The sequence below is a fragment of the Urocitellus parryii genome, chromosome 2, assembly GCF_045843805.1.
Source record: "Urocitellus parryii isolate mUroPar1 chromosome 2, mUroPar1.hap1, whole genome shotgun sequence".
Taxonomy (NCBI): Eukaryota; Metazoa; Chordata; class Mammalia; order Rodentia; family Sciuridae; genus Urocitellus; species Urocitellus parryii.
Window position 1 is genome coordinate 69,047,204 of NC_135532.1, and position 20,341 is coordinate 69,067,544.

General features: G+C 35.9%; 1 protein-coding gene across 2 annotated transcripts; it reads right to left on the reverse strand.

Annotated features, from left to right (window-relative positions):
• Positions 1–628: 628 nt before the first annotated feature.
• Fbxl3 (F-box and leucine rich repeat protein 3) lies at positions 629–20,193 on the reverse strand. Of its 2 annotated transcripts, none has more exons than XM_026407505.2 (5): positions 19,830–20,193; positions 14,707–15,055; positions 11,153–11,275; positions 7,584–7,755; positions 629–1,429 (listed from the first exon to the last, which is right to left on the reverse strand). In XM_026407505.2, exons 2-5 carry the CDS (start codon positions 15,052–15,054, stop codon positions 786–788), a joined length of 1,287 nt encoding a protein of 428 aa, XP_026263290.2. In that variant the 5' UTR covers position 15,055; positions 19,830–20,193; the 3' UTR covers positions 629–785. The 2 variants fall into 2 exon arrangements, with proteins under 2 accessions (XP_026263290.2, XP_026263289.2); XM_026407504.2 differs by having other exon boundaries at positions 20,012–20,102.
• Positions 20,194–20,341: the final 148 nt, after the last annotated feature.

Here is a 20,341-nt window from a genome sequence, read left to right on the forward strand (position 1 = left end):
CATTCCTTACTTTACATACAATGCCTCAAGTGCCACAAACATAGTAACATATCACAAGAGAACTTTATATGGTTTAGCTGATTACAGAAAAAACCTAGATTTATACAAAGCTAAATACTGTCTACCTTTTATATTCCACTTATTTCCTTTCAGTTTGATCTTGGCTCTGTGTATTATCCTTCTATAATAACCACTGTGTGACATTTATCAGTTTTCTAAGAGTTCCAATTACTTATACATCTTTTTTTAAAGAGCTTTGAAACATATGAGAACATTCAACCAATCTTTTTCATTAGATATGGATATATCCTACATTTTTCTCACAAAATGCTCACTTTCCTGAGCTATATTAAACACCTTATAACAGGTGTATGTATAACTGAAGACCCTAAAATGTCAAGTTTACATTTTTTTAAAAAATGCATAGAGAACATTTCAGAAAACCTATTAGTACTTGCTTCTTGGATATTATAATACATAGGTTTTGTTTCCTTCAGACTATGAACTGTTTAATCTTTACAAATGGTTATTACTTTCTAATCTGAAATCAGGTTTTTTTTTTTTCTTCACTTAAATGAGATTTGATTGCTAACAGGCTAAAGAAACACATGGATTTTTCTGACCAAAACTGATTTATAGATCTTCTAGTAAACAATTCTCATTGAAGATATCAAATTTCTGTGCCACAAAATAGAATTATATCAGAACTACAGCAAATTAACTTTATTATAATACAGTTGCTTGAAGTTAAGGTGCTTTTCATTATGCCCTACATTATGCAGTCCTTACCAAGTAGGCATCATATCTGGAAACCACACCCTACCAAGATGCTTGGATACTTCCCAATGAATCTGCTCCAAACTATACTTTTGGTCAGGAATTAATACTTCTTCCATAATGGATAACTGAGACAGGCGGCCACCACACATCTTCACAAACTCAACAAAGGCACTACATGAGACTTCACATTCCCCTAGTCCAATAGCTGACAAATTTTTGCAACGTTCTGCAATGCGAATTAACTCTTCATCAAGTGGCCGTAATCCATTAGCACATACTACTAGTTCAACTAGTCTAGGGCATGTCATTCCCACACGGCCAAGCACATCTTTGCTTACTGATCTCCCAAAGTAAAGATGAGTGGCAGGTATCTCATAACGAAAAAATGGGTCAAATTCTTCTTCATATAAAAAAAAATACATCACTAAGTTCACTTTGGGTGAATGTTTGATGAAAGCATCCCAGCTGCTCTTCTGAATAGTATGGAAATGTGTTTGTCCAGGATTCTCACTGACTACATCAATTCGCAAATGTTCTAATCGCACATGTTTTTCAGAAGACAGAGCAAGTAACAACTCATCACTTAGTAAGTGGTAATTCAGGGCCAATTCTCGTAAGCCATGACATTGATCAGCGACACAAAGGATACCTTGGAAGGAAAAAAAGGTAATTATTTGCCAGTATTTGTACAAGTTCATCTGTTCAAAAATTTTATCAAATACACTACACAGCCCACAAAATTCTGCCTCGTTTCCCTTACCACAAAACCATAGTTAAAAAAATCAGTTGGATTATCAGAAAGTCAGTCACATTTAAAAGCTAGGATTAATTTTATCTATAAGAACTTCTAAGTCATAATGAGGCTCATGTGTCAACTCAGCAAAATTTTAAAATAACATTTTAAAAATACAGTTGCATTTATCTTATTAATGCATGTATACTGCCTTATTTTTTTTTAAATACCATTAAACTTACAGGTTGAGAAAAATTACATAGTCACTGTAATAGAGGCCAAAGGACATTTTTTTTTTTGAAACTCAAAACCTAATCCTAACAAAGAAACAGGATAAGATATAACCATATAAAACATTTATGTAATCGAATAAAATATTTGCAAAGTAAAACTCCATCAAATGATCAACAATTTGTGAATAGTAATAAGCTTATCAAGTTTCCAAGGAAAAATATTATTATCCTTAGATAAATTAGTCAAAGATAATCAGAAAACCTCCCAGTTCAAATGAATGGAAATCTAGATTAGTTATGACTTTTGAAGTTCTAACACCCAGAAAGTAGTTCCTTAAGTAGTTCCCTAGACTCAGGGCACAATGATTCGCCCAAAACGATTACCCTAGCAATAGGTAACTTTACCAAAGGTATCAATATTTGATACCCAAACTTGCTTAGTATAATAATTCTGTCCCCAAATGTCACCCTATACTACATGATAACCCACTCAATCCATTTCTTACGCTTAGACAAGAGGGATAAGAACAACCAAACATATCATACTTTCATCTATTATTTATTTTACAAATATGTAATAATAAATAAGTTATTCCACAAGCACTATAAAAGAAATTAGAAACCTAGATATTATTTCTATTTTGGTATTGTGGCAACTAACTAAAGATAGCAAAACTGGAATACAAACACAGGCTAAGTTACTCTAAAAGTTCATGCATTTAACTATTACTTAGAAAGTGAAAAGACAGAGGCCACCAATAAGTCAAAACTTAATACGAGTGGAAGAAGATATGTAAATAGAATCAGAAGAGATAAACTCAATCACTAATATCAAAATTACCAGAAGAGGGAGTAGTGGACCTTGGCAGTTCATTATTTTTACTATTCAGCCACTGCCAATTTCTTTTCCATAAGTAAATATACCCTGATCACCCAAGGTAACCTGAGCTCATCTCTGTTCTTTGCAATACCAAAAAGGCTTGATATCAAGGGAAAACAAGCATATGGAAAATTGGAAAGATCCAAATAAGAGAAACTTTTAAGATACCATCTAATAACTACTAAAACAATTATAGCAGCATAATTCTAAATATGGTCCCCAAGATTCCACATCCTAATCCTTAGCATCGTGAATGTGATATCATATTCATAAGTATGCTATCTGGCACAGTTGGCCTTATAAAATAGAGATTATCTAGATAGATCTAATATAATTATAGGAGCCCTTTCAAAAGCAGTTTGTTCTGGCTGGTTGCAGAAAAGGAAATCAGAGAGATTCAAAGCGAAAAGGGAATTAATTAAACATGTTGTTGATGGCTTTAGTATATGCAGGCAGCTCCTAAAAGCAGAGACAGACCCCAAGCAACCTCCTGTGAGTGGCCAGAAAAGAAATGTCTTACAACCTCAAAGAAATGAGTTCAGACAATTTGAGTGTGAAAGTAAAATTTTCCCTAGCACCTCCAGATTAAGAGCCCGCCTTGCCCAACACTTTAATTTCAGCCTTTTAAGACCCTAAGTAAAGAAGCCACCAGAGCCCTGCATACTATTTTGCCTTACAGGATGGAGCTAATAAGTATGTGTCAGGATAAGCTGCTCTTTTTGTAGTCTGTTATGCAGTAATAGAAAACCATAAGAAGTTAAAAATGTTGAAATATTTAACATAACAGAGACAAGGATAAAATAAAACTGGTGAGCTAATACAGCTCAACATAAAAAAAATAACCTCATTAATAAGCAAAGGATCTGAATAGATATTTCTCCACAAATGGCTGATAAGCACAAGAAAAAATACTCAACATCAAGTGTCAGCAAGAAAATGCATATCAAAACCACAATGAAAGACAACTTCACACCAACTAGCTAGAATGGCTATAATTTAAAAACAAACAAAAAGTGTGAGGATGTGGGAGAGTAATGTAAGTTAGTGTAAAATGGTGCAATTGCTTTGAAAAACAATCTGTTAAGTTCCTCAGTGGGTAAAAAGAGTAACTATATGATCCAGTAATACCAATACAAGGTGCATACACAAATGAAATTAAACAATATGTACACAAAAAATGAGACATGAAGTTTCACAGCAGCATTATTCAGTACAGTCAAAAGGTGGAAACAGTTGGATTCGGTGGTGCACTCCTACAATCCTAGCAGCTCAGGAGGTTAAGGCAGGAGGATCACAAGTCAAGGCCAGCCTCAGCAATTTAGTGAGGCCCTAAGTAACTTAGTGAGACCCTGCCTCAAAAAAATAAAAAGAGCTGGCATGTGGCTTAGTGATTAAGGGCCCTGGGTTCAATTCCCAGCACATCCCCCCCTCAAAAAAAAAAAAAAAAAAAAAAAAAGATGGAAAACAACCCAAGTATCCACCAACAGATAGGTAAATGTGGTGGTATGATGTGGTTTACCCATACAAACGAATATAAGAATAGTACACAGAAATAAAGAGAAACAGAAGTTCCAATTCAAGCTACATCATAAATGAACCTTTGAAATGTTAAGTGATAAAAAGATCACATACAGCCATGATGCCGTTTATATGAAATATTCAGAAAATGTTTATCTACAGAGATAAAATAAATTAGTGGTTGCCCAGGACTGAGTGGGATTCAAGGTTTTAGGGAGTGAGCTAAGGGATTATGTGGTTTCTTTTCGGAATAATGAAAATATTCTAAAATCTACAGTGCAGATAATGGGTACACTACTCATCAATATACTCTGAATCAGTAAACTGTAAACTTTAGTTGAAACTGTATAGTAGGTAAATAAGGTTCAATAAAGCTGTCAGGCCAGGGTATTATTAAGTAATATTAATTAATACAACTCATTTGGAGAGAGGGGGCATGGCAAGAAGCATTAAAACAAACAAAACTAGAACTTTTGACCTGGTACTTTTTCTTAAAATTTTTTCTGAAGGAAGAAATTCATAGAAGCAAAATGCTATGTGCCAACATAGTTAATTATTTTTTAAATTACAGCAGAAAAGCAGAAACAAGTATCCACCCTTCAAAGAACTACAATACAAATGTTGGCTTATCAACCATGTAGAATACTAAGTGACTAAAATGTTTACTAGCTCAGCTGATAATTAAGTATTTTATCGTCAAGCACTGGTGCTAGGATAGCAGAGCTACCAAAGGAACAATTATACTTACCTAATAGGAATAGTGAGTAATTAAACAAGGATGTAATATGAAGCTCATAATAAGGGAATCAGAGAAGATTTCCCAGAACAACACAGTTAAGATTGAAAATTTTAGAATGAAGGCTGTGAAAATGGAGATTGGAGAAAGAAAGAAAATCATATTTCATCTGAGAATACCCAGACATGGAAGAGAGGACAAGCTTTCTAAGAACTAAAGGAGCTCAAAACATACTATGCAAGTAAAAGAATATCAAAGGTTGAATACCAATAAAGTAAGGGCCAAATCATACCAAACTTGAAAGACTATGTAAATAATGCAGACTTTTACCTAAAACAAGTTTTAAAGAAAAGTGGAGGAAAAAAAAATCAAATGTACATTTTGAAGAGATAACTCTGCCTATAGCATAGAAATAAGACTAGATAATGGCAATGCTACAAATTAGGAAATCAATTAAGAGGATACTACTGCAAAGATTCTGGTGGTCTAGACTACAGCTGCTAGAATGGAGATGGAGAAAGGTAGGATTCAAAGGCTTATTTTAGTGATGGAATCTTGTGTTACCAGATCTTGGTAACTAACGGATAGAAAGTATAGGTAGGAGGGATCAAACGTGTGCTCCTGACAACTAGATGGATACTACAATTTACAGAGATAGCAAAAAGGGCAGAGCAAGAGATCTGAAAAGGGGGAGAAAAGGAATTCTTTAGTTTGAAGTACCAATGAGACATTCTAAAGCACTGGGCCATCAGCAGTTTTAACACATAGCTCTGGAGTTCCAGAGAAACTGAAAATATAAATTATTAACATAGAACGTAACTGAACCCACAGAAAATAATAATATTGCCCAAAATTTTAGAGAGTACAACAAAAAAGTATCCAGTACAGAATACAATGAAACAGCAAAATGAAAGAAATGAAAGAAAAACCATCAAAGGAAACTGTAGACACAATTAGAAAACAGGAAAATCTGCAGTATGATATAAAAGAAACAAGTCACTAGTGTCAAATTAGTGTCTAGAGGTAATAAATAATTGTAATAACTGTACGAAAATGGAAAAAAGTTTCATACAGTGTTCAGTAAAAAGTAGAATAGAAAACAGCCCATAACTTCAACTTAGAGAAAAACTATCCAAATAAGCCAAGTAGAGACAGAATCTATACAAATATGTTAAATTTTAAGTTACCTTCTGTGGTTATACATGTCAATTAAAAAGCATTACAGATGGTCTTTCTCTTCCCTTCCTTATGGAAAAATTATTCCAAAATACTATCTGAACTAATATGTATAACTAATGAAAATAAATGAACATGGAAAATAGCAGGATAAAGAGAATAATGAGCTTATAGTTTCTCAGAGAAAATAGACTCAAAACCTCATAAGTGTGGGCAAATGCTACTATGTTTACAGAGCTATGGAAGAACACAAAAGTAGGGGATCTAAAACAGAGAGAAGGAGGGGATTAAAACAGGTAACACTTGAGCTGAATTTTGAGGACTGCATTTCAAGTTGGCTAGGTTAAGATGCTAAAAAAATAATAATAATTAAAAAGTATTCCACATGTTACAGTGTTTGGACTGACCACAAACAAAGATAAAGAACTGTAGTTCCACAGGGTTCAAATAAAACCCACATGTGAGTGAGTAGGAAAAAAGATTAAATAAAATAGGGACCATAAGGGGGGAAAAAAAAAAAGATCACATAGGAAGTAACTGTTAAACCTACTCTTCTTCTTCTTTTTTTTCTTTTTTTTTTTAGTAGAACTGGGGATTGAACCCAGGGCCTTGTGCATGCAAGGCAAGTACTCTACCAACCGAGCTATATGCAGTCCTATTAAGCCTATTCTCAACTTCTATTTTATGATATTCTCAATGATAAATCAGAAGTGGCAGAGACAACTAGGAAAATATAGTAGTACATCTAGCCATCCCATCACCAAAACCCCACTTGTGGAAAATTTGGAAAAATAATCTCCAACCAAGAGGGAGTCATCTCCTTGGGAGAATATGGAGCTTTAGTTTACAATATAGCTAAAGTTCCAGAGGGATGGATGTCAATAGTGGGGAGGGTTCAGGATGAAGCAACAGAGAGTAATATGAAAATCACATTTGTACTTTTCAACACAAAGCCATTTGGAATTTAAATAATCTCAAACTGAACAATGTAGTAATGCTTAGGAAATTTTATGTAAGAGAATTTAGAGCTCTTACAACACTATTCACATATTTGATGGGTTCTTGGCTCTGAAATGGAACTTGGAAAAAGCATTATCTTACAAAATATAAGGCAACCACTTAAGTACAACTTTTCTTCCTCTACATAGTGAGAACAGCAGCAATTATGTGGCTGTTCTGATTCAAATTCTACCCTATTAGCTCAACTATAACTAGAGAAAATCTCAGAAATACCTCAGTCAGATCTCATGTTGTTCTGTCTTCTTTTCTTTGTAAAATTTATTTATATTCTAGCATATGCTATACACAAATTGCCAAATAAACTGAAGGTCCATGTAGAAGCTACTAACACTATAGAATTTATGCTACTGTATTATGACACTAAAAATATTCTTATGCAGAACAAACAGTCCTAACAACTACATGTGGGTTAATAGAACTACCAAACTACTAAACACAGTTTTCTTTAATTTGATGAACAAATCAATACATTTAACTAAAATATACCTGGCAAGAAATACAACATACCGGCTGGAGAGACATGAGGACAGCTGCTCATTTTTAGTAGCTTGAGCGTATCACTATTGTTGGCCACTAGTACTTTGAGGGATGGATCGTCTACTGGGGTATCATCTATCTTAAGTGAGGACAGGGATTTGGAGTTTACAAACACAACTGTCAGCGCAGAGATAAAGTGAGACTGAAAAGCAAAAAAAGATTAAAACACCGTTTTAATTTTTAGAAAAGACAACTTAGGGATTTCTTTATAACATCAGCTATGATTCATCTCAATACTAATGATATATTTCAAAACTGTTAAAGGGTTAACACTTTTATACTATTATTGGAAGTATGATAAAAAGATGTGACTACCATCTTTGCGCAGAGGCATTTTACCTGTGAAAGATAAATGAATTCCAAGCCTCAGGATGTAAATCATGGTAAGTAAAAACAGGAATTCTGGAAACAAGAATAAGGATACTTCTTGCAAGACATGGTGGTACATGCCTGCAATCCAAACAACTCAGGAGGTTGAGACAGGAGGATTTCAAACGCAAGACCCTCAGCAACTTAGCAAAACCTTGTCTCAAAATAAATGACAATAATAACAAAAACAACAAAAACCTGGGGATATAGACCAGTGGAAAAGTGTTCCTGGATTCAATCCCCAAAACCAGCAGAAGCAAAAACAACAACAACAAAAGAATACTTCTCAGACACTTTACTGTATCTGGAAACCCTACTTTAGTTCCACTAAATTTAATAGTAATGTCTATTAAAATAGCAACAATTATTGGGACAATCATTAAAAATTAGTAACAAGTTCAAATCTTGACTCATTTGGAATATGGAAGTTTAAAATTTAATTCTAAAACAACCAAAATCATACTTAAATTTGATTTCAAATTTAAGATACCCTCAAACATGTTAAATTATCTAAAACATTTTCAAGTCTCTTACTGAATTTCAATGTATTTTATTCACAAATATGCTAAATGAGTATATTTTAATTTATCCTATGCATGTAAATAACTGTTGGATACAGAATCTGACCAAAATGAACAACTATAGAAAACAGAAATCAGAACATGTAAAGTATGTGAGTTTAAATAATAGCTGAGATAAGCTATAAATCAATGGACAAAGAATTTGGGAGAGTAAAGAAAGAAAGGCTAATACACACTCTGATAAAATTAATTACATAACCAATTTTACTCTTCACCTAGCTTTATAAATTCTGTTCAGCAGTGATAAAGGATGAAGGCAGGCTAACGGAAAAAAATTATAACCAAATACTACCTTGCTGGTCACAATCTATAACTTCCTTTTTCCCTCTATACTGCTAGAATTCTGATTTAAGTAACTTAAGTATTAACATCTTTCTCCCAATATTTTTATATCAAACTCACCTGTATCTTGTGCAATAACATTTGTTCATCAGTATGCTCATGACTGCAACACTGACCCCTTTCACCATTGCCCTGATCTAGCTATGGACAAATATATTTCTTCAATATTCTTTTCAGTTCTCTTAGGAATTCCAGTATAGAGCAATACCTATTTCAATTGTTTCTAAAAAGTCATATAAGGAAAAGAAGAACAATATAAACATCCTTAGGCCTATTTAATAAGGAAAGAACCAGTTCTAGCTACATCAGTAGTTCTCAGATTAGAGGTTGGGGATGTAGCTCAGTGGTAGAGCACTTGCCTGGCATGTATGTGGCCCTGGGCTCAATCCCCCAGTACCACAAACATACACAAAAACCAGTTCTCAATTTTGAACTAAAATTTGCCCAGTGAAAACCCCAAGTATTAAGAAAAAAACTTCAATATGGTACTGTGGTGTGTGTGTGTGTGTGTGTGTGTGTTTGAGAGAGAGAGAGAGAGAGAGAGAGAGAGAGAGAGAGAGAGAGAGAGACAGAGAGAGAGAGAAAGAGAGAGAGAGAACACGAATAGTATGTGTGTTTTCAACCACGGCAGGTTTATAGAAAAAAATCAATTCAGGACACTTCATTTTCCATGTTAAATGAAGAGGGTGGTTCTATGTCATGTAACTCAGTGTTACAGCAGTGGTCCTTGAACTATCTTTTTTTATCCTTAGTACTGGAGATTGAACCAGAGGCACTTATCATTGAGCTATATCCCCAGCCCTTATTTTCTGAGGCAAGAGCTAGGTAAGTTGCCCTGATTAGCCTTGAACTTGTAATCCTCATGCCTCAGCTTCGAGAGAAGGGATCACAAGTATGCACACTGCATTTGGCTTCATTGAACCATCTTAATAAGAGTCATGAGGACTATTTACAGAAAGGAGACTTAGCATCACTGCAAATTTAGAATAGGAATAGAAATCCAAAACTTATACATAATTAAGTCTGAGAAGCAGTGATTTAACTCATGTACTCAGGCTCTCATAATGTTAAAATAAAGAAATTCTCCTCCCTTTCCTTTATTTAACCAATGAGGAAAACATTTTATCTCCAAATGTACAGACTTAATGAAAATTAAAAAAAAAATAATCAAAGGACTGGGTATATAGCTCAATGGTAGAACACTTGCCTAGCATGCATGAGGCCCTGGGTTCAATCCCCACTACCACCAAAAAAAGAAAAAAAAAATTAATCAAAATTTTAATATAAACTGGTGATACATCTGGTAATGCTATTCTCTTGGAACAATCAACTGGGTTATAATATGCATTCAATTTAGTAATATTATTTCCTGAATCATTCTGGTAAATTTAACTACTAGGTGTTTTGAAGAGTGTCTATATTTTGGTTTTTTTGATTTTGGTTTGTGGTGTACTCTAAAAAGAAAACTTTCAAATTATTTTTGGATGCCAACCTACTGAACATTACCTGACATAACTTAGGGGACTTTAGCAGTTAGCCTTCTAAAAATGCATGTTTCTTATTTTTCTATTTTAAGACAATGGTTATGGAGAAAGACTATCTCTATATACAGGGCCATATTAGAGCATATAAATAAATATAAACATTTAACTATTCAAAAACAATGTTTTCTTTCAGTAAAGTAAATTAATCCAAGCTGTACTGATTCTCAGTTTGCTCAAGGAACAAATCCTTTTTTTATATTTATTTTTTAGTTTTAGGTAGACACAATATCTTTATTTTATTTTTATGTGGTGCTGCGGATGGAACCCAGTGCCTCATGTGTGTTAAGCAAGCGCTCTACCACTTGAGCCACAACCCAGCCCAAGAGCAAATCTTAACAGAACATTTGCCAGAAGTGTTTATAAAGGTAGGCTATCCTGGCTCCCAAGTCTGGCACTCTCAACTTTTGATTTTAATCTCATCGATATGCTCTGACCACCCAAAAAGGAATATCTATATTTCCCTTTACTTTGACATGCTTGTTTCTCAGTTTTACTTTCTTTCATTTCCTAGAGAATTTTCTGTAAATGCATTTACTCTTTAATTACAAAGGATTTTTAAAATAGTATTTCTTAAAATTCTAAATAGTAACTGTTTTTCCATTATATATATATATTTTCTTATTATCTCACTGTCAATTCAAGAAATGGTAAGGCTTTCACTGGATTTCTCAATAACAGCTAATAAAATAAAACCAGCAGATACCTTTGGTAAATCCATAAAGCTTGGCCGAGCAGTTGAAATAAGTCCAAGTGTCTTTAAAGAGCAATTAACAAGTTGCGATAATATATCACAAGCTGCTTCAGCTGATTCTTTGCTGCTGTCCACCTTAGGGGGGAAAAAAAACCCTTTAACCCATGCATATATTTACATTTCTCTCTGTTTATCTTCATTTTACAAAAGCAAGAAAGTTATTGGTTATTGCACTCCAGTCGTCTATCTTCCCCTACAACTTCAGCCTTCTGAGTCCCCCTAAGAAATTTATAGTTGCAATTGTCGAGAGAGAGTTTTTTATATAAGATACCTATTTAGTTGATACCTAAGGTGATCTATTCCAAACTTGATAAACTGATGAAACAAATCAATTTATAGTCTTTGAAAAATAATTATATATTTGGTAGAACATCACACAATGCATATAAACAGTGTCCATAATAAATATTTCAAGGCATCAGAAACAAATGAATATCTATTAAGAATGTTCAAATGAACCATAACTTACGAATTGTCAGCAATATTCTTAATGAAAAGATGAATATAAAGTAGAATAAGGGTGTCCAAAAACTAAACAAGCGTGAAAATCTGAACCAAAATAAAAGGTAGTTACTCTCATTTATTCTTTTGCCTAGATATTTCCTGTACGAATAGTACAGTAAAACAAACAAAAAACCCAACAAAGGATGTTAAAAAGTTAGCTATAGTTGTTCCCTGGGCTAAAAAAGCATCTTAAAAACAGAACAGTTAAAAGTAACACTATTACTTTAATTTCCAGATTCAGACACATTACCACAAAAACGTTCTTAGAAGATGGTGTAAAACCCATGTAGTATTTGCATTGTAATCTCAGAGCCATTTATAAGATTATCCTTTGGTTAAGTTTCTTTACACCAGTTCAAAAAATGTGATCCCTAGATCAGCAGTATCAACATCAACATAAGAATCTATTAAGACATGCAAATTCTATAGAATAGACAATATGATTGATGTATGTACATTCCATGTATGTATTATATATCAAAATGCATTCTACTGTCATGTATGACTAAAAATAAATAAATAAATAAAAATTTTAAAAAAAAGACATGCAAATTCTAATACCCAACCCAGACCATATGAATAAAAAACTCTAGGGGTAGGACCCAGCAATCTTTCTCATCATAAGCCCTCTATGTGATTCGGTTGCACATAAAGTTTAGAACCATTGTTCTAGACTATTAACTCTAAACCTCTTTGTCTAAAATATCAAGAGCCAAGAATCCTGTGATGTGCCTTTTCTCTAAAGCGTAAACAAAAAACTATTTCCTCAAGAAAAAAAATAAAACAGCCCCTAATAAAAATGTCAAACTTAGAGAATAAATAGTTTTATGAGAGTTATACAAGGTGGATATACCTAAATTGTGTAAAAGAGCTATAAAAGAATAAAGCTAACCCAGCCAATCTACTGTATAGAATTTATCTTTAAGATCAGATGAGTGTTTATACTCTTCTTTTTATAGCATTTGCCATTAGAACATTCCTGGGCAACTCAAAGATGACTAAAATCAAAGGAAAGGCTTTTCAGGTCTCTTCCCTAAGCAAAGGAGGATGAACTGTTCCTGGATTTTTGTTTGATTCCCTCACCAATCCCATGCCCTTGTTGCTAAAATTAAGACTGCCAAGTAACATCCAATTATATTTGAATCTCAGGTAAGCAAGTTTTTTAAAAATATTAAGGCTGTCTCAAAGTTTGTATGGGATGTATCCATAGAAAAATTGCTCATCAAATGGAAAGCAGTATGGAGACTCCTTGGAAAACTGGGAACGAAAACACCATTTGACCTAGGTATCCCACTCCGTGGTCTATACCTAAAGGACTTAAAAACAGCATACTATAGGGACACAGCAACATCAATGTTTATAGCAGCATAATTCACAATAGCTAAACTGTGGAACCAACCTAGATACCCTTAAGTAGATGAATGGTTAAATAAAATGCATACACACACACACATACACACACTGGAATATATTCAGCATTAAAAGAGAATAAAATCATGGAGAATATAATGCTAAGTGAAGTAAGCCAATCCCAAGAAACCAAATGCCTTATGTTTTCTCTGATTTAAGGATGCTGATTCATAATGGGGTTGCGAATGGGGGCCATGGGAGGATTAGATAAAATCTAGATGGGGCAAAGGGGAGGCAGGGACAGGGAGGGGCAGGAAGGGGACATGGTGGTAGGAAAGACTGTGGAATGGGATGGACATCATTACCCCCAAGCCCATGTATGAAGACACAAATGATGTGATTCTACTTTGTGTACAACCAGAGATATGAAAAATTGTGCTCTATATGTGTAATATGAATTGTAATGCATTCTGCTGTCATAACAAACTAATTAATTTTAAAAACTTGAAAAAGAATTGTTCGACTATTTGATATGCATCCCCCCCCTTTTTTTTGCTACTTGTCAATCCTACCACTAGTGACCTAAGTGCTTTTGAGCATTTTTCCAGAATGACCACAATCTACTCAACCATTCCCATCACCAAGGCTCTCCTAGCTTTTAGACACAAATGAGAGAATAAACAGGTAAGTAATCCAAGAGGAAATGACTTTCTTGGAGGGAAGATCAGCCTTTATTTAGTTAAGGTAAGAAGCTTCTAGGTTAAGAACCATTGCTTTATCTAGGATTAACTGGGCACCTTTAGCAACTGGTACATATAGGTAAATCAGGCATTCATGTGTTGTCCCTTCTCAACAACTATTATAAAAAATATCTGTTTGCTACAACAAACAAAATTTATTATTAAGGATTCAGAGTAAGCAGGTCCACATATTTCATTATTCTAATATTTCATTATTATTCTCCAAAACACAACACAACAAACTTCTATATTCACACACACAAAGCACTGTGATTTCTGAAAAGTACTCTGGACACCTCAAAAGTTACCCCACTACACTATTACATCATTGCAGGGTTTCTGATATATCCCTTCCAGCAAAAAAAAAAAATAAGCAAACAGTTTCCTATGACATTTTTCCAAGTATCATTCTTTATTTTTAAAATATATTTATCTAAACCTTTTAAATAAAGGTGTCTGTCATCTTTGGGTTTGAAGATCTCATCAAAAATTCATCAAAATTAGCAATACTCAGTTCCTGCTTGAAAGAAATAGCAATTAAGTTCTACTTAATCATAATCTCCCTGATTTTTATTATTTATTTTATATTCCTTTTTCCTCAAATTTGTTTGTGATAACTCAGTTATAGCTTTAGTCAATGACTTATGCTTGTTTAGGAGCTGCTTTCACTCTCTGTAAGAAATTATTAATAATTCTAATGGAGTAATTAAACTTCATTAAATGTCACAAGTATTTATAATAGCTTTTAAAGTAATACAGTAACTTTGTATCTTTAAGTACGTTCCCTTAAAAGGCAAATATTTTAAAGACATAAGAGGATGTTCTAAACTAGTACACAAAAGCTAAAAATGATTTCATTTATTTATTTATTTTAAATGCTTCATTTTTTAAAAGAAAGATTTAAAGTATTACCTTGAAGCTGACATATTGTAAATGGTTTGAATGTCTTTTGATAATCTGTTTGATCAGCTCTGGATGTGTAGCTTTCAAATAAGATGTAGCTGGCTGATTCAATTCAAATTCGAAACATCTCCACAAGTCGGGCATGTGAAACACCTGATTCCAGTTGCGGCAAACTTGTGAAGCATGAGCCCGGTCAAGAAGAGGCAAATACTTAAATACTTGGAGAATAATGTCTTGAAGGAGATTACCCCAGTCACAAGTCTGAGAATGCTCATTTGTAGTCCTCAGTTTCTTTGATTTCTCTGTGGAACCTTCTTCAGATGAATTATTGTCACTATCTCTTCTTCCTCGCTTCATCCTATTTAGAAAAATGCATCATTTTTTTCTCATTCCACTTAAACTTTTGAATAAAAATAACCCCCAAATTAAATTTTCTGTCACCAAATATGTAACTGCGTTTGTATATTTAAATGAAATATGAACAAAGAACTGGATCAGCAATTCAGGAAGAATATCAAGCTATAATGAAAAATATCAGAAGAGAAAAACTACAGTTTTACAAATTCTGTATATTTCTGGGAGATGTTTTTAAGCATTTATACCATAATACAAATGATTTTGAAACTAAACCAAGAATTTACATCTCAAAAGTTGTAGTCAACTAACTAAATTGAATATAAAAGGGAATCTACAATGAAACTTTCTAAAAGTTTTTCATTAAAAAAAAAATCTAAGATATTGGCTATATTGACTTCTTAAGTCCAAGGCAGACCAGGGTCTTCAAACCTCCAGAGAGGATGTGAATTAAGTAGCCAAGAGATCTTCCACAATGAACAGTCCGTGATATATGCTACTGCTAGACTTTGTGACCTCTGTTAAACATAAGAAAACTCAGGCTGGGAATGTGGTCCAAAGACAGATCATTTGCTTTGAAGGCATGAGGCCTTGAGTTTCATCCTCAGCACTGCAAAAAAAGTAAGCAAACTCACCCTACCACGAAATGTTTGGTCTGGAATGTGGTTTCTTCTTTCAGTATATCACTTACTACTGTAGTTTCCCATGTTGTAGTTCTGAATGACACATATGTGTTTATTTTATGTTTTTGGGGGGGATTATTTTTGGTACTGAGGATTGAACCCAGGGTCTAAGTTGCTGAGGCTGGCCTTGTTCTTGCAATTCTTCTGCCTCAGCCTCCTGAGTCACTGGAATTATAGGCACCCAACACCATAACTGGCTAGTCTATGTATTCTTGATACCTTCATTCCATTTGTTTCTTTGACAGTATTTCCATAGCTAATAATAATGTTGTTATTATTCCATAGCTAATAATGTTGTTATAAGAGAATGGGCTCCGGAATCAAGTTCCCTGCATTTAATTCCTGGCTCCATCTCTCATTGGCTATATGGCTTCGAATAAACTTCAGACTGTACTGTGCTTCAATTTATAAAACAGGTTCAAGATAAAAAGTCCTTGTGAGGAATGAAGTATTAGGCTTTGGAAAAAAAAGGAGACTGTTGAACTCTGGTTTGGAAAAGCAGTTCAGAATTAAAAACATTAAAGCATACCACACAATAGAAACAGGTTATCAATCACAAGATAAAGAATGATCCTATTTTTGTTTTAAAATGGTGTGGGGGTGGTGTGGGATTGAACCCAGGGGTACTTCACCACTGAGCTACATCCCCAACCTTTTTTAGGTTGCAGAGACTGGCCTTGAACTTAGAATCTTCCTGTTTCAGACTTCCCAGCTGCTGGGATTACAGTCATTTATGCCACCAGACCTGGCCCGCCAAATTATATGATGATTAAAAATGGGTAATGAAATTATAGGCAACTGTTTTTATTTTGACAATATGCTGTTTCTTTCTACATTTTACATATTGCTTTTAACCTCAGTATCTTACCTTATAATCAGATTTTTTTTTTTTAAGTCTTATTAGTTCGAAAGTATAGCAGGCTTTAAGCTAAATGGGATAAATGAAGATCATTCATTGGTACTCCTGGAATACTCTCCGTTTGTTTCTAGAGAGCAGTGCTGACAGGGTAATAGTTGGGCTCCAACTTATTCCCGGCAAATCAGCATGGAAGAATTTCTGATCTTGTGTCTGATGAAGGATATGAATATGCATGCCTAAATTAAATATATCCCTGCACATTCTTCCTGTAACAAGCTAGCAAAATTTGTGAAAGAGAACTGAGGGCTGGAAAGTAGAAGAAACAGAATGGCAGAGGCCACTGGCAATGAAAATTAGTCCAAGAGGCTTATATATATATGCTCAATATAACTCCCTATTCCTCATTGTTCTTACTCTAACTATGTGAATAAAGTAAGTAAATGATGGATTTCCTATCAAGCAGGGGAGAGGAAGGAAGAAAACTGAATGACAGAGATGTCAAGCAAGAAAGTATTTATGGAGGACTGAAACATGTTTGAATCTAAGAACAGATTTTTTTTGTTAAGTGTGTAAAGAGGAGAGGTAGAATAATATACAATGTAATCTTTAGTTAAAAAAAAAACCTTCCTAATAAAAATGTCCCACTAGAGGTTGAGATAACATTATTATTATTATGACCCATTTTTCTGCTTTAATTTATCCTGAAGACTTTAATTTTAGCATATACAATTTGGGTCGACGAACAAAGAATTTGCTTCCAAGGGCTTATAATTTCTCTTCTAACTGCCTAAAACTACTCACAATATTGAGACACAGATTCAAAAGAGAATGAAGGAGTCTTCCTAGTTTCTACATCTCACTACTGAAGGCTATCACCTATTCCTGGAAAAGTCTTCTAAAACCAGAATTACTCAAAAACAGAATGGTTCATTTTACTTTAAAGTATATGGATACACAAACAAAAATAAAAGGGCAATCGTATTCAAACAATTCTGAATAATACTTTTTGGTCCTAACAATAGAACCTTTCTTTTGTCTAATACTGTCCTGTTTTAAATAAAGTCTATTTCCATACCTTCCAAGTTGAGCTGGGAGAAAGCTGACAAATTCTTTAAAATGTATACAACACTAAGGTACAGTATCTCTTGATCTAAATATAAAGATTATGTGACCACCAAAGTATATTTTAGGCACTTACTAGATTATAAATAGCTGAAAAAAGTCTGTAAACTGTCATATGTATTATGACAGTGATGCCATAATGACAGTATATTAAACAACTGAAGAATGTAAGGTCAAATAGCAATAAAAATGTCATCTGTACTATCCTCGTTTATGCATGAAAATAACAGTAAGTGCACACCTTACTGTTATTAAACTTGATTTTTTTTAAAGAGACAGACAAGAGAGAGAGAGAATTTTTTTTAATATTTATTTTTTAGGTTTCAGCGGACACAACATCTTTGTTTATATGTGGTGTTGAGGATCGAACCCAGGCCACACGCATGCCAGGTGAGCATGCTACCGCTTGAGCCACATCCCCAGCCCACTGTTATTAACCTTAAAAATTTTTTTTTAGTTGTAGATGGACACAATAACTTTATTTTGTTTTTATTTATTTTTATATGATGTTGGGGATCAAATCCAGTGCCTCACACATATGAGGCAAGCACTCTACCGCTGAGCCACTCCAGCCCCTAATAAAAACTTTTAATGTTTCCAAATTGGTCTCACTTACTCATGTAAAAATTTCTAATGCTTTCAGAAGTATTTAATTAAATTTATTTACATAAGAAACTGCTGTATAGAAAGCTAAACAATTCAGAGCATACTCTATATTCTACAAATAATTTATATCAAGAATTTTATATACCCAACTTTCAGTCAAGGTGAAACACACCTCTTACATTTGAATAGGAATAAATGTCAAAGAGATTTTCTAGAGCACCAAAACCACAACTTTTTAGGCAAGTTCCCAAAAGCAATGACGTTAAGACTAGCTGAGCAGCCCAGGGAGTTAGTGAGCTACCAGCATTTCCAGAAACTCAAAGGAGTCAATTTGCTCATCAGTTAAAGAACAGAATATGTCCCCTCATTGAACACAATCCCTTGCCACTCCCTATTGGGAATCAAACCAAGGGCTATGCATTTACTAGGCAAGATTCCATCACTGAGCTAGGTCCCCAGACCTTTTTCTTTTCCTTTTTTAAAATTTGAGACAGGGTTCAGTCTGGCCTGGAACTTGCAATACTCCTGCCTCAACTTCCCCAGTAGCTGGGATTAAAAGTGTGTGCCTCAATGCCAGGCTCTGAATGTACGCTCGGTGTGCAGTAAATACAAGCCCATTTGTATTTAGCTCAAAAAGTCCTGTTTTGGCATTACACTCTTTTATGTCCTTTTTATATTCTGACTAATGTGAAAATTAATATGCGTTCTTTGAAATGCAAAAATAAAACAATGAAAAAGAAGCTCTCAAAATGGCAGTGAGAGCATGGTGGCAAAAATACCTAGTAGACTCAACCCAGAGTGTATGGCATTCTTATAAACAACTCAGGAATAACAGAAACTACAGTTTTCCTAAGGAGGAAAAAATAATTAAATTACCTGAGTCACTTGGACACCATTAACAACAAAAACTAAAATCTTTCTTACCTCTCCCAATTATTGACTGGACGGCTTCCTGATTCTGCCTGCAACTCCACCTAACCTCTGCTTCCGCTGAGAGCCAGCGCCAAGCTGCTCCACATAAGTTGACCAAGTTTTCCACTAGGATACGCGGCGGAGGAGTCCCCTCCTCCCTGCGTCACCTCCACGGATTGGCTTTCTGTGACATCTCAGGCGCCCTACCCAGGGCAGTTTGTTTTGAAATCTTAGTGCCTCTGACTTCTCAAGCTACCTGCACGGGCGCGGCCCACGCCGGGCAGAGCTCCGCCGAGGCAGAGCTCAGCTGTGTCAGTCACCAGCCTCCGCCAAAACTAATGACACCGCCCGGCGAGGCTGCACACGGCCGACGCGCACGCACCACGCCTTGTTGACATGTTTTGAAGCCAGCACCGTGGGGAGACGCCCCCAAGCAGGCTCCAAGATCTGCGTGTCGCGCCTCGCTTCCCACCCGCGCTCGCCGGGGGCGGCCCGCCCGCAGCCCAGAGCCCGCGCCCCGGGGCCGGCCCACAGTCGAACGGCGGACCCTCCCCGGACCATCTCGCGGGGCCCCGGCCCTGCCCCTCCGCCGTTACCTGCTGCCGGGGGCGGCTTCCCCCACACACCACCCCGGGCTCCGGGGACGGCGGCGGCTGGTCCCGCGGCTCTCACATGAAGCCCCCCGGGGCCCCCGCTTCGCGCTCCCGCCGCCACGGCCCCCCGCGCTCCGCCCGCATCCGAGGCGCTGGTCCCGCGGCGGGCGCCAACGCGGCTCCACCTTTGCGGCTCTGGCTGTCCAGAGAGAAGCTCTCTTTCTCAGTCCCACGCTGTCTTCCGCGTCCTTGCCCCGGGACTCCCCGTCGCCGGCCAGAGAAGCTCTCAGCGAACTGCGGTCAACGCGTAGGTCCCCTGCGCCTCGGCCCTGAGTCCAAAATGGCGCCTGCGGCTCACGGCCGCGCGCTTTCCTCGGCGCGTCTCCGTCCGAGGGGGCGGGCGCGCGTCCGAGGCCGGCTCGTTCGCAGCGGGGCAGGCCGGGGCCTGGTGGCGAGGGAGCGCGCCCAGCGGAGCGCGCGCTGTGGCGGGTCCGCGCTCTGATGACAGGAGAGAC